Source organism: Chrysochloris asiatica, unplaced genomic scaffold (genome assembly GCF_000296735.1).
Source record: "Chrysochloris asiatica unplaced genomic scaffold, ChrAsi1.0 scaffold00015, whole genome shotgun sequence".
Lineage (NCBI taxonomy): Eukaryota > Metazoa > Chordata > Mammalia > Afrosoricida > Chrysochloridae > Chrysochloris > Chrysochloris asiatica.
In genome coordinates this window covers 11245570-11261286 of record NW_006408533.1, presented here as the reverse complement: position 1 = coordinate 11261286, position 15717 = coordinate 11245570, and the positions used below count along the sequence as shown (strand labels likewise).

Below are 15717 nucleotides of genomic sequence, written 5' to 3'. Positions count from 1 at the left end.
AAAATACCATGGCTTAGGTCAGGCACACCTTAGTCTTCAAATTGACAACTTTGCTCTTGAACACTTTAAAGAGGTCTTATACAGCAGAATTGCTAATGCAATATATCATCTTATTTCTTGACTCTGCTTCCATGAGTGTTGATTGTAGATCTAAGCAAAATGTAGTCTTTGACAACTTCAATTTTCCCCCATTTGTTGTATGATAAGTACAACACATGGACAGTGAACCACAAAGTCCACAGTTTGAGCCACCAATCATTCTGCTGGAGAAATATGAGGCTTTCTGCTCCCTCGAAGATTTAAAGCCTCAGAAGCCTTATGTAGAATCACTGTGAATCAGCACCAACTAGATAGACAGCATTTACCAACAACAACAATCTCGATGCTATTTATCAGTCCAGTTGTGAGGATTTTTGTTTTCTTTGCATTGAGATGCAATCCATACTGAAGGCTGTCATCTTTGATCTTCATCAGTAAGATAACTCATTTGTCAGATTGTCATACTGTGGTGGCTTGTGTGCTGCTATGCCGCTGGGAGTTATGCCACTGGTATTTTAAATACCAGCAGAATCACCCATGGTGGACAGGTTTCAGAAGAGCTTTCAGACTAAGACAGCCAAGGAAGAATGAGAGACAAACTACTTTTGAATGTAAACCTTATGGCAAATAGTCTGAGACGCTGGATTATATGAAGAAGAACACGGTATAAAGATTGGAGATAGACTCATTAATAACCTGTGATGTGCTGACACAACCTTGTTTGCTGGAAGTAAAGAGGACTTAAAATGCTGATTGATATAGTATTCTGTATATGCATAGCTATAATACGGAATCCTGGTGTGGTGCTATAGGTTAAGCACTAGACAGCTAGCCACAAGGTCTTCGGTTCAAACCCACCAGCCACTCCACAGAAACCCTGTATACAGGGTGGCTATGAATCAGAAGTGACTCGATGGCATTTAACAACAACAACATTGCAATGTAGTGCAGTGCTAATGTGGTTATATTGGTTGATTTATATAAACTTTTCCCCCTTAGTATTTGCTCTTATTTCTTCTCAAGGGAAAAAGATGACAGGAACAAATCCCACTGTTGTATATATGAGGAAAGCTAAGGCAGAGACAAATGGAAATAGTAGTTAGATATTAGCTTCAGAAGATGTCTTAGATACCCACTTATGTAAAACTCTCATTTAGTAGGGGAGGAATACACTATATAGAGAAATGGAAGAATCACTACTTAAAATCAAACCTTGTGATTTTTCAGCTTCCTCCTTGTTCACTGTATATTTTCCATGTCTATAATGTCCATTGGGGAATCTTACTGACATAGTGGTTAGACACTCAGCTGCTAACCAAGATATTTGGTGGCTTGAACCCACTAGTCTCTCCGCGTGAGAAAGATGTGGCAGTCTTCTTTCACAAAGATTTACAACCTTGAAAACTCAATGGGCAGTTTGACTCAGTCCTGTAAGGTGGCTGCACATTGAAGTTCATTTTTTGGTGATGTCTTTTATAAGTTTGTTGTGGTTAAGTGCCGTTGAGTCGTTTTGACTCATTGCAACCCTGGCTAGGGTTTCCAAGGAGCAGCTGGTGAGCTTAAATATTTAACAGCTATTTCTATTAAGGAGTCCTGATGTGGCACTGGAGAGTAAGCACTGTACCTCAAGGTTGGTTTAAATTACAGGTAAGCAGTGCAAATTCACCAGCTGCTCCTCGGAAATCCAGTACAGGGTCGCTATGAGTCGGAACCAACTCGACAGCACTTAACAACAGCAACAATTCCTATTAATTACCCTGTTTGAGGAAGGCGGTGCTTTGGAAATATTATTTTTTTAATGTAATCACAATTCTGGCACCTAAAATAACTACTTAAACAACGTATAGTTCCTCTATCCATGTCCTCATTAACTTCTTGTAATCTTCCCTCATGAATTGTTTACAGTTTTCATAGAAGCCATAAGCAAAAATTATGTTATACTGGTAAGATTGTTATATTCTTTAATTATTATGCTATTATTTATGTATATCCTTATTTTGGAAATGACAGTCAAGATTTCTTTCTCTTACTTTTCTGTCTACTGTTACCTTGATAGATTTTAGGCTGTAATCATTGTAAATGTTATTTCAAGATTCTTTCTAGTTCTTTAGTTTAGGACTGCATGTTTTCATTAGGAGCTAAGGCGATCAAAATCTAACACATTTTGAAAAGTACTCTGCTCTAACATAGCCAGATCTCATGTTCCAATGACCTATTTTATATATTTAACTTGGAGAGACGTCTACTGTTTTAGTTATCACTGTTATTCCACATGATAAGTAATGATATTATGAAGAATAGTACCCCATTTGAATTTTTCAAATATTTATTTTATATTTTATTGATATTTAAATATATAACAATCAATGAAGATAGGATCATCTCAAATAAAAGTAATGAGAGAAACTGAATCTTAATATTGACAATATTTCCTTTGATAGTGTTTGTCATGACAGAAACCTAGTTATTTGTCTTTCTATAAGTGCCAACTTTTGTTAACATTTTGTGTATAAAAATTATTTTCTCTTTTGGGCTGGAACTTGCAATTACAATCGTGAGTCTTCTATACATACAGTATTTTATGCAGACTGATAAAAGTGTGCTTATTCAACAGGCATTGAACTATGAAGTCCATCGCCAAGTTATTTTGCAAGTCGGTGTACTTAATGAAGCACAATTCTCCAAAGCAGCTAACTCTCAAGCTCCTACTATGTGTACTACGACTGTCACTGTTAAAATTAAAGACAGTGATGAGGGCCCTGAGTGCCAGCCACCAGTAAAAGTTATTCAGAGTAAAGATAGTCTTGCACCTGGTACAGAGCTCTTGGGGTACAAAGCAATGGATCCAGAATCACGCAGTAGTGAAGGGTTAAGGTACTGTACTTTTTAAAAAGTTTGATTTCAAATTTAGCAAAGCTCTGTGTATTTTTCAAAATGATATTTTTATAACACTGTGTCTTTTGGGTTTTCCTTGGCTTCCCTATTTACATTTGATTTCTCAAAATTAGGTATACAAAGATAGGAGATGAAGATAACTGGTTTGAAATTAACGAATTAACTGGTGACTTGAAAACTGTCAAAACGCTAGACAGAGAATCAAAATTTGTAAAAAATGACCAATACAATATTTCAGTGATTGCAAGGGATGCAGGTGAGTGCCATTTTCTAGAAAAAAAAAAAACAAAAAAACATAAATGTAATACAAATATATGTATATACATAATTATGAGCTCGTAAGTAGAATTGGATTCTAAAGGGACTAAAGCTTCCTTGGCTAGGTTTTTTCATTTGTTTGGCATCTTCTCCTCTGTGGCACAATCCCTCCTCTCCAAGGTGTCTAGGAAAGTGTTTCTTCTCCCACCTTCCATGTAACATATGGTTTTAAGGAAAACTGCCTATTTTCAGGTCATAATTTAATGTAAACAATGTTTGAAGTATGACTGGCCAATTTATTTTGAAGATTTAGGCTCCAGTGCATAAGTAAATGCAAGGTTAGGTTGTGACAGTCAAAAGCTAATTTACAATGACCATATTCGTTGATCTCGACTGTGGACATAGTTGAAGATCTCCATTTTTATTTTTTTTTTAAGGAGTATGGGTTTAGATTATTATGACTTGAATTTGTAGAGTAGAGTTAAAACACTGGGTCATTTTTGTTGTTAAGTGCCGTCAAGTCAGTTCTGACCCATAGTGACCCTGTATGGGGCTTCTGAGCTGGTTAGCTTGAACCCCTGACCTTGTGGTTCATACTGACTTTGCAGTCCAGTGCATTAACTCACAATGTCACACCAGGACTCCAACCAGTGGGTATAATATGTTGAGTCTCACATATTATATGCTTTCTCTATAAAATAGCAAGGAGCTCTAGTAGCATAATGGTTATGAGTCGGGCTGCTAACCTCAAGGTCAGCAGTTCAAAACTACCTTCTGTTCCCTGGGAGAATGATGAGGCTTTCTGCTCCCGTAAAGATTTACCGCCTTGGAAACGCTATACACGGTCGCTGTGAGTAGGCACTGACTCCATGGCACATAACCACCACCACCACCATATAATACAGCACTTTCATTGTTTCCAATGTATATTTCATGACCCTAACTAGATTGATTGACACTCATTTTTATATAAAGATGTTTTGGGGGTTTTTGTTGCTATTGTTAAACCAATCTTTTATCAGGCACAGAATTTGTATATAGTTGTTAAAGCAGGTATTTCATCCCTTTGAGTGCCCTACAATTTCTAGGTTGTAACTTCTGCTGCTAAGAGCGCTGCAATTCCTAAGGTATAACTGGCACTTGAACCAACAGTTTTGATATAGAAAACTGACTTCAAAAGCTGAGAAAAAAACTTTGTAATATTTGATTTTGTGTTCCAGTAATTTTCTTTAAAAAAAAAAAAAATTAAGGTTTGTCATATGGGAGAGGTAAATATTTTGAATACATAGTAAAAAAAATTGAAAAAATTGTTGGATTATTAGTAGGGGGCTTATTGTGACCTAAGAATTTTCTAAAAATGAAAGAAATCTATGTATAGAGCTGGAGTTCCTGGCTGACACAAGCAGTGACACTTGACTGCAAACTAAAAGACTGGAGGTTCAAGCCTACCCAGAGGAACCTAAAAATAAATGTCTGGCAGCCAGCCTATTTCTGAGAAAATCAGCCATTGAAAGTGTCATTGGAACACAGTTGTACTTTGACACACTTGGGGTCACCATGAGTTGGAATCAACTTGGTGTCACTCGGTTAACTGGCTGGTAAATGGGATTGACTTGTTTAGTGTCTTCTGATTGGTTCTGACTCACAGTGACCTTGTATAGTGTTTCTGAGGCTGTATATCTTTGCAAAAGCAGAAAGCCTCATCTTTCTCCCACAAAGTGGCTGGTGGAATCCAACTGCTGACCTTGTGGTTAGCAGTGCAGTAGTTATCCTACAAAGACACCATGCTTCTGTGTTCACAAATATCACTAGGAAATTATTATTTCCAGAATCCCCATTGTGGACATGTTGTGAATTTAGACTTAATTAGCCTCTAAGATATACTTTCTAGCTCTAAGTTTGTGGTATTCTTGACTTGCTGATGTTTGTTTATGTACTTGATTTGAAGTAAGGTTTGAGGAGAGAAAACTTGTCATTAGTTAGTTTACCTTGAACAACATTCAACCATCATCAATAATCATTTATTTTTCGTTCTGTTTCCCAGAGGTAGAGTGAGAACTTACCTTTCATGGTTTTAGAAGTCTTTTGTAATTTTATTTTCAACTTTGGTGTATAGTACCATTTAGTTTAACAATTCCAAACATTTTTCATTCTGTTTTTGACAATATGCTTAAAGCAGATACTGATGGAAAATAAATTTTTTGATCAAATGTTAGTTAAATATCAGGTTTGTAAGTGATGATATGGTTTCTCATGGATGCCATATTTCTTATTTTTTAATCAACATTTGATTGTATTTTGGGTGAAAATTTACATAGCAAATTAGGTTTTCATTTAACAATTTCTATACTTATTGCTTGGAGTCCTGGTGTATGTGGGTTAATGAGCCAGACTGCAAAGCTATTTGAACTGCTAGGTCAGCGGTTCAAGCTCACCAGCTGCTCCTTGGAAACTCTATACAGGTCACTATGGGTTAGAACCAACTCGCCAGCACTTAACAACAACATACTTATTGCTTAGTTACTTTGTTTACATTTTTCACAGTGTGTTAGTATTCTCATTTCCTTTCTGGTTGTTCTGTTTCCATTAATCCAGCTTCTCTGCCCCCGCTTTACATTCTTATATTTGGTCTTCGGTAAATTTTTACTGTTTGGTTTCATTTAGACGATGATTAAGAGGAGCATAGTACTCATGGATAATATTGTTTAGTTTATGAATCAATATGTCATTTGGCTGAAAGGTAATTTACAGGAGTGGTTTGAGTTCCAAGTTTAAAGGATATCTCAGGGTGGACACCATATTTTTAATCAGAGTTTTAAGGTGTGATTTTGCTTATTTTTTTCCATAGAGAGAAACAGTTCTGTACCTCCATTAAAAAAATCAGAGTACACATGTCCACTCATGTGTAGATACTACATTTCCCAATCAAAAAACTCATAAGAAAGTTTTCTTTTCACATCATTGAATTCTTTGTTAATTTGCTAATTCTGAGATTGTTACTATTATTAAGAATTATTTATAAACTTCTGGAAGTCTCAAATTTATAGTTTGATTATGGTCTAGTATGCATTTCTCCTTACAGGATTAATGTCTTCCTCTCTCTCTCTCTCTCTCTTTTTTTTTTTCTTTCTAGCTTTTTAAAAACTTGTTTGAATAAAGTGGTTTTAAATAGCTTATGCAGTACTTAACACATATAAGTAATTGATTTCAAAGTCACTTTGAATATATATATACATATATATATATATATATATTTGTTGTTGTTGTTTATTCAACAGAAAACATACTTACTTGAAATTTACTGTATGCTATGGCTTGTGTTATTATATATATATATATATATTTGTTGTTGTTGTTTATTCAACAGAAAACATACTTACTTGAAATTTACTGTATGCTATGGCTTGTGTTATTCCAAGGTAAAGAGCTAAAACTGAATTATATTTGCCTATGAATTATTAGTAGTCATTATGATAAATTCAACATACATGTTTCAAAATTTAAACTGGCATTCAAAGCAAATAAAAAAAGAAATTTTATCATTCAATAATGAAATAATCTATTATTATAATCTTGCAGTTTATTATCGTCTCACAAATGGTAGAATCTGAACATATTTTCTGAACTTCATTCACTCTTAAATATAAACAATGGGCATTATTTTAACTAAAAGTATTTAATTGAGACTTAAGTGTGAAGAATTAGGCTAGTGATTGTGACACTGTGGAGATGATTAAGAGTTTCTATTCTTGAGAATATTAATTAAGTTGTTAAGTGTCATTGGTGTGGGTATAGATGAATTTCCTGGCTTATTTAATTTTTTCAAAGTATAAGTATAATAGCTGCATTATGTTCCATGTGCTAATATTAAGCTATAAATTATCCAAGAAATACTAGCTAGATCACTGGGCTTTCAAGATGATAAGACTTAGATCTTGCTATCAAACTGTGCCCAGGCTAGTATAAGAGTCCAGATATGAGCTGTGTTCTGGGAAGTCAAATCAAACAAATGGCTTCCATTGTTGGTAGATGCTGGATCAAGTTTTACGAGGCTAGATATGAGCAGATTTGGGGTGGCTTGGCCAGGCAAAGAAGAGGAGATAAATATTCCCGGCAGTGACGACTCTAGCAGAAGAAGAGGACCTAATGGTTTCATTAGATTTTTGTGGGTTTTTTTTTCAATTTTCCCTTTTGGTTTTTCTGAAATGCCTTTTATTTCCCTTTCTTAAATTTACTTTATTTGTTGTTGTTGAGAATATACACAGCAGAACATACAATTCAACACATTTTCTACTGTACAACTCAGTGATAGTGTCTCCATTCTTCAAGTCATGCAGCTATTCTTTTTTTAATGTTTGTGTGTGAATTATATGGGAGAATATTAGTTTTACATCCATCCTATCGTATATCGTTTCATTGCCATGGTTACAATCCTCTCCATGCATCATCAACCAACCAAAGGGTATACCCTGCAAGCCTGCCCCCACTACCCCAAGTCGTCAGCACACAGCCCCTCTCCCTCTCTGGGTCTAAAGTCCGCAGCTGCTCCATCACTCCATGTCATTGTCTCTGCCTCCATCTCAGGCATCATTGTTTCTCTTGGTAGGGTCCCGCTCTCCTCTCTTCTCCCTTGATGGTCCCAGGGACCTCCGCTCCTAAACTGCAAAGTTAATCACTCACCTCTTTGCTACAAAACATCCACCTTTACATTTCCAACCCTCACAATCAGTCCTGATAACAATTATTCACTACTGTATCACAAGAGACCTATCTGCAGTTCATTTCATCAGCCCTGCCCAGACAGATTGGATATTACTCAGTGGAGATTCTACCTTCCTCCATGCCCTCTGTAGCTAGGTTATTGAAAGCTTGTAAGCTAGTCACTTCTTGACTTTGTAGCCCCTCTTCCCCCCCCCCACACACACACACTTTGGGTAGCCAGTGTCCAAGTTGCCCATTCCTTTCTACTCTGTGCATGGAGGGGGTGGGAATGATCCTCACTGTAAAGATTTGTTCCCTCTTTTGAGCTACTGAATCCATAGTCATAGGCAAGTTCATCAAATTGTATCAGATTACTCTTTTTATCTTCTTCTTTCTTCTTCTAGTTGAGCTCTGATCATCCAGTCATTGAAGCCAGGTCAAGTGCGTATTATCTGCAAGTGTGGGTGTTCTTATGCATATGCCCTCTCTTCTTATGAGATGGACGCTTCACTCTCCACTCTAGCCCTCCGTGGCTATGTCACTGACTCTGGGTTCAAAAGTCCACAGGTCTTGCTACACTGCTGGCCAAGCAGGTCTTCACCCGGGTTCACAGAAGTCTATTGAATGTTGTAGGGCTTAGCTCGTAGCTTCGTTGCTGTTTTTCCCTCACTTCCCCTTTTCGGTGATGAATGTGGTCACCAATCAGAGCGTGTATTCCCATTAAGTTTTAGTCTTGGAAGGGGGTTTACTTTGAGGGGCCCTGACCACTTGCCTTGATGTCTCCTGGATGAGCAACTTGCTTATTATTGTACTAATCTGTCAGTCTGCCTATTTGTTTTGTATTTTTCCTGTCGGTCTTTCTTTCAAGAAGTATCTTCTGTTCTAGCCACTCCAGGCTGGTCTGCTTGTCATTACAAGTGGAAATTTCCCACCTTTGAAGATTCTGGATGCGTGCAGCTATTCTTGCTGTCCTTTTCTCAGTTGTTCTTTCCTCACTAACATTAACTCACTGTTATCTAAGTTTCCTGTCTAATTTTTCCATTTACTTTTGTCAGTTAGATCTCACATAGGTATGAAAAGAGCACAGTGCTTCGGGCAGATGTTCTCTACTAGCTAAGCTAAACATTTGGTTCTAAGAAGATTTTAGGGAAAATTTTTGGCTTAAAGTTTAATGATTACCTCAGGGCAATATTTTAAGGGTTCATCAAGTGGGAAGGTAATATAGAGAAATTAAAATTTTTGCATTCTTTAGGAATCCTGGTGTGGCACTATGGGATAAAGCTGTGGACCACAAGGTTAGTTAGAACCATAAGATCAGCAGTTCAAACTCACCAACCGCTCCTTGGAAACCCTATACAGGGTTGCTACAAGTTGGAACTGACTAGATGGCACTAAGCAAGAACAACATAGATAACTATATGCTCTTTTTTTTTTTTTAATTTCTATTTTGAACTGAGTGATAGTTTACATGGGAGAACATCGGCTTTACACTATCGTTTCATTGCAATGATTACAATCTTCTCCATGCATCATCATTCAACAGTATTTGCTTCCATTCCTTCTGTTTTTTTGTTTGTTTTTTTGGGAGGGGGTATGGTGGGGAGGGGGGTATGTACACAAAAACACTCAGGAATATATAATAACTTAAACAACCAAAGGGCACATTCTGCAAGACTGCCTCTTGGGCACTAGTACACAGTCCCTCTCTTTCCATGAGTCCAGAGTCCTCAGCTGCTCCCTCTCTCCATGTCCTCATCTCTGTTTCCATCTGTAGTGTCACTGCTTCTCTGGATAGGGTCCTATATTCTGCTTGTGCTCTTCTCCTTTGATGGTCCTGCTTCTGTACTGTAAGATTAACTACTCCCTTATTTTTGTTACAAGATTCCTACCTTTACAGTTGTGACAGTCACAATTAGTCATGATATTTACTCATTATTGAATCATAAGAATCTTATCCCCATCTCTTTTCACCAGACTCGTCTTGACAAGATGAAAACTATTCAATGGCAACTCTTCCTTCCCCAGCACATGCTTAAACTAAACTCCCTCTTGAAAACTTGTTAACTATATGTTCTTCATAAAGAAAACAAGATATAAGAAATTCATTTTCTGTTTTTACAGTTATTGAAAATATGGTATTGAAGGTGGTTCTGACTCTTGGCAACTCTGTATTGGGTTTCTGAGGTTGTAAATATTTACGGGAACAATAAACCTCATCTTTCACCTGTGGAATGGCTGGTAATTTCAAACTGCTGACCTTGCAGTTAGCAGCCCAACTCATAACCCACTATGCTACCAGGGTTCCATTGTAAAATGTAAATAACAAAATATTTGCCAATTTAGCAGTTTTCACATGTACAGTTCAATAAAACCAATTATCTAAATAATGCTGCGCAACCACCAGCAACATCCATTGCCATATTTAACATCCACATAAACATTAATTCTGTGCTGGCTGAACAAAGATACTCCCTTGTTCCTCCTTCTCTCTTGTCCCTGCTAACCACTGGTAAACAATATTCTCTAGACATTTGCTTATTCTATGTGTTCTATATTAATGAGACCATTAATATTTATCTTTTTGTGATTTACTTGTTTCTGATGATTCTGTAGTGTCATTACTTATAATCTTATACTTTTTAGTTGTGAGAAAAAAAGAAGAGATTACCTGACTTAGCACTAGTCTTCTGGGAAGAATAAGAGGTCATAATTTTGTTCTTGTAGCAATGGTATCAGAGATTCTAAATGTGTGTGTGATAATTCAAGTTCAGGAATGTAATGGAAAGCAGATGTCAACTAGACATTTAAGAAATTGTAGAAAACCATTGAAAATGTAAGCCAATTAATAACCTATTTGTGATTTTTCTTAGATGGCAGATCCTGCACTGGAACATTAGTAGTCCTTTTGGAAGATGAAAATGATCACTCACCAGAAATTGATAAAGAATTGACAATTTGTCGCCATGATAAAGAGTATGCTGTTCTGGAACCTTTTGATCGAGACGGGCCAGACAATGGTCCACCATTTCAATTCCTTTTAGATAATTCTGCCAGTAGATTATGGAGTTTAGAATCAAAGGATGGTATGTAACCATACTAAATTTTACAGTCAGTAGGAATGCAAGATGGCAGAAACTCGTGACTTTCTCCTTAGTTCCTCATAATAGATAAATATTCATTTTGGGAAATTATTTCAGTGATCCTAAAGTTAAAAAAAAGATAATACTTTGCTTTTTTATAGCAATAATTATATTTCACTTAAACTGAAACCTTTGTTCTAATGATCTTTTAAGAAAGTGTCTGAATCTATATATGTTAAGATAGAATTACATGGATTATAAAGCAATTTCATAGTTTTCCCCTATTTTTCCAAGAAATCAATATCATTTTCAAGACAGAAAAATGAACCACTAGAGTATTTCTTCTAAGCTAATTGTTTGTTTGTTTGTTTGTTTGTTTTGCTCCACAAGCACACAAATTATCAATAATATAACAAAAGTTAGAATAATAATAATATCAAAATATATTCCTCTGTCTTTTATCTCTGTAGGTAACACTGCCATTCTTCGTGAACGGAATCCGCTAGATTATAACTACTATTCTGTGCCAATCCAAATAAAAGACAGACATGGTTTATCTGCAAAACATGTTCTATCAGTGAGAGTATGTGACTGCACAATTCCATCTGATTGTAGAATGACTGCTAAAAGAGATAGAGATATTGAGATGTCAAATGTCATACTTGGAAAATGGGCTATTCTTGCCATGGTGTTAGGTTCTGCATTGCTATTATGTAAGTAAAATGATCTATATAATATGTTGCTGTTAAATGCCATCTAGTCAGTTCCAACTCGTGGCGATCTTGTACAGGGTTTCTAAGGAGCAGCTAGTGGGTTTGACCCACTGACCTTGCACCTCAAACTGACCTTGTGGCCCAGCACTTTATCCTGTAGCACCACATCAGGACTCCATATAATACTTTGGTTGACATTTCATCTATTATTTTGAATATATATATACATGATAGTTCTTTATATCAATAATGCTTGTAGCCTTTGGTAATACAAACATATAAAAAACACCTTCTATATGACTTGGATTTCTAAGTCACAGAATTAGAATACTATCAGTAAGAACAAATTAAACAAGTTGCAGACTTTGTAGTCTCTGCTCTTCAAATACTTAGTTATGAAATCTTTAGCAAATCATTTCCTATTCTTTGAGCTCATTTTTATATATGCAAAAGAAAGTGGTTGAACAATATGGTTAAGATTATGTCTCATATAAAATATTAGAGTTTTTCAACTAGCCAAGTTTTCATAGGGAATTCACAAAAAAGAATTATCAAAAACTAGATAACTCCAAAATTTGTTTAGATGCTTATGCTCAGTATTATTAATGAACACAAAAGAATGTATATAATATACATCTTAAGAAGACTTCAATGTGTAGAAAATACTTATATGGTGGGCCACTAAGAAAAAAATAATGCACGCAAAGGTCGCTAAGATTTTGCATTCTGATGACTGTTTGGAGATGTGTAAGAATCAAAGTGTAGGGCCATAAACGTTTTTACAATCTATTTGATTACACAGAACACATATTTGCATGTACAAAATGTTTCCATAGTCTTTACTGTGTTATAATTAATTGATTTGAGTTTCAGTAATACACTGGATTTTCCTTTTAGTACTATATTTAGTTGTTGTACACTTTCAAAACTGGACACTGGTATATGTAGTTGTATTTCTTGTTTGCATTTATGCCTAATATTCTTTGCTTTGTAGGTCTAAAACTGTTGGAGTTTGGTCCATGTAATTTTAAATACCAATATACCAATTGGTGGTGTGTCTTGTTGAGAAATAGAAAATTTGAACATGGGATAGAAAATAGGAGGGGAGGGCTCCCTGACAGCTTAAATTTCTGACAAATAAGGTTACTATTTCAATGTGAAGGAAATAAGGGCAACATATATATTAACTTTGGACCTGGGATGGGAAGCTATTAAAAATTGTGTTCATTTAATTCTTTTTATATTGATTAATTTTTTCATGTACCCTAGTGACATAATTCACTGAAACAAAGATAACCTACATAGTAATACATTTGCTAATAATCTGTTTTAAATTTTATGACCTAAAATGATACTAATTTATTAAAATAATTTTATAGTTATATGAAGAAACTTTAGGACATCATACTATTTAAATGATATATCCTAGCAAGAAAAGACAAAAAAAAAAATCTATTTTATTTCAAACTTTTTATATTTTAGGTATTCTGTTTACATGTTTTTGTGTTACCGCTAAGAAGACAGTAAAAAAATGTTTTCCAGAAGATGTTGCCCAGCAAAATTTGATTGTATCAAATACTGAAGGACCTGGGGAAGAAGTGATGGTAGGTAAAATATCACTTTAATTATAATTATATTGTGATCCAGTGATGATAGTTAAATTACTGCATCATAGTAGGAATAATAATAATAGTTAATGTTCATTGTTGTTTTGAGCTGGCAACCACAAGGTCAGCAGTTCGAATCAACAAGCAGTACTTCAGGAGAAAGATGAAGGTTTTTGCTCCCATAAAGATTTATAGCCTCAGAAACCCTATACAGGGTCACTATAAACCAAAGTTGACTTGGCAGCACTTAACAACAGCAAAATATTTATTGAGCACTTAATGCCAAGCAAAGTAGCTCTGGTTGCGTAGTGGATACGAATCGGGCTGCTAACCTTAAGGTCAGCAGTTCGAAACTACCAGATGTTCTATGGGAGAAAGATGAGGCTTTCCGCTCCCGTAAAGATTTACAGCCTCGGAAACCCTGTACAGGGTTACTATGAGTCGGAACCGACTCCACGGCACATAACAACAACAACAATGCCAAGCAGAGTGCTGAGTACCTTGCATGTGCTAATTCACTGAAGCTTCTCTATCTGGTTTTGAGACATTATTACTACCTGCATTTTGTGTGTTGGGACCTAAAAGGCACAGCAGTTAAATGATTTGCATGCTAGTTTTAAGTTTATTTATTCTTTTCATAACTATAACTTTATTTTTAGGAGTCAAATATTCGACTCCCCACACAGACGTCTAATATTTGTGACACAAGCCTGTCTGTTGGCGGCCTCTGTGGTCAAGGAATCAAAACACAGCAAAGTTTTGAAATGGTGAAAGGAGGCTACACTTTGGAGTCCAACAAAGGTGGTGGACACCAAACCTTGGAGTCCAGCAAGGGAGTAGGTCAGGGCGTCACGGACACTGGCAGATACGCATACACGGACTGGCATAGTTTCACTCAACCTCGTCTTGGTGAAGTAAGTTCCAAATTCTTCAAATTTATATTATATGAAAGTCAAATGCTATTATAAATCAGGGTTTCCCAAAAATTTTGCTTCTCATACACCCGGAACTTATCACCTCCTTCATGTTGAATTATCATAGATGTGATATCAGGTCCAAACTCAAAGAGAAAAATGACCTTGTATAGCTCAAGTTTCAAATTAAGGTTTGCAAATAAATGGTGCTCCAAGAGTAACATTTGTACTCATGGAGGATTAAAAAGATGGATAGTTTTTTCTTAAAAAGTATCAGAAAAATCATCAGGATTCAAGTATTTGTTATAATGAGCAAATCATAAATATTTTAAGTACTGTTTTTTCCCCCCTTCAGTGTTCTTGAATCCTATCTATGGTCACTAAGTTTTGACTACCAATATCAGCTAGATTGTTAAATTTTTATTTTGATTTTAGTTCCTAGTTTTGTTTTGTGCTCACATGAATCAATATAGGTTAACATAGAGCAGCCCTATAGTAGTGTAAAAAAGTAAGACTTATACTGTTTTTATAAATATGTGAAAATGCTTCAGCGATAAACTTTCAACTATACAAGTCTTCTGTTGAACTGGGGTATCCTAAAAGTTGTGCGACATATATGCAGCTTTAATTGTCATAACTGTGTTCACTAGGAACATATATTTATTTGCTATATTTTAAGAATGAATATAATACAGACCAATCATGTGCATTTTTTATATGTAGGAATCCATTAGAGGACACACTCTGATTAAAAATTAAACAGTAAAAGGTAAATCAAAGTCATTATTTTTATGCTAATACGTTTAGGTGTTTTTTTAAAAAAAAATAATGAACTGTGCTCTTTTTTGATACAGAAAGTGTATCTGTGTGGACAAGCTGAAGAACACAAACATTCCGAAGACTACATTCGTTCATATAATTATGAAGGAAAAGGGTCCGTGGCTGGTTCGGTAGGCTGTTGCAGCGATCGGCAGGAAGAAGAGGGCCTTGAGTTTCTAGATCATCTGGAACCCAAATTTAGGACATTAGCAAAGACATGTGTAAAGCAGTAAATTTATTTTTTAATAGAGTAACATCTATAAATGGATATGTGGGAGTTCATTGAATGTAATATGATGGCAGCATCTGCTAACTATTTTGTTATTGGAGGCAAACTTCAAATCATGTATAGATACATAGGAGGTGCCCTTAAATTTCTGTTGTCTCATGAAACGTCATCATTTTCTAGAAATAAATGTTTCATTTAATTTTCTTTTATATACATGTACATATTTCCCTTTTTAGAACTGTACTCTGTGCTATCTTGTCTTCTATCCGAAGATTTATGCTTTCATAATGATTTTAAAGCTATTCTTGTAACTCCTACTTGAAAACTTGGGTTACTATATATGCCGTGGAAGAATATTTGGGAGAGCAGGGCATTGTGGAGGATAATGAAAAGTGAATTTTCATTTCAGATGTACAAATTAAATATTTTCTTCAAAACCTTGGGGGAGAATTATTCCTTTGG

General features: G+C 35.5%; 1 protein-coding gene across 1 annotated transcript in view; it reads left to right on the top strand.

Annotated features, from left to right (window-relative positions):
• DSC1 (desmocollin 1) overlaps positions 1–15259 on the top strand; it is a 75915-nt gene extending 60656 nt beyond the window's left edge. The window contains exons 11-17 of the mRNA XM_006835125.1: positions 2654–2913; positions 3048–3190; positions 10764–10976; positions 11444–11686; positions 13169–13290; positions 13953–14207; positions 15062–15259. Coding sequence (XP_006835188.1) covers positions 2654–2913; positions 3048–3190; positions 10764–10976; positions 11444–11686; positions 13169–13290; positions 13953–14207; positions 15062–15259 — 1434 coding nt within the window. The remainder of the gene's footprint in view (positions 1–2653; positions 2914–3047; positions 3191–10763; positions 10977–11443; positions 11687–13168; positions 13291–13952; positions 14208–15061) is intronic.
• The last annotated feature ends 458 nt before the right edge of the window (positions 15260–15717 follow it).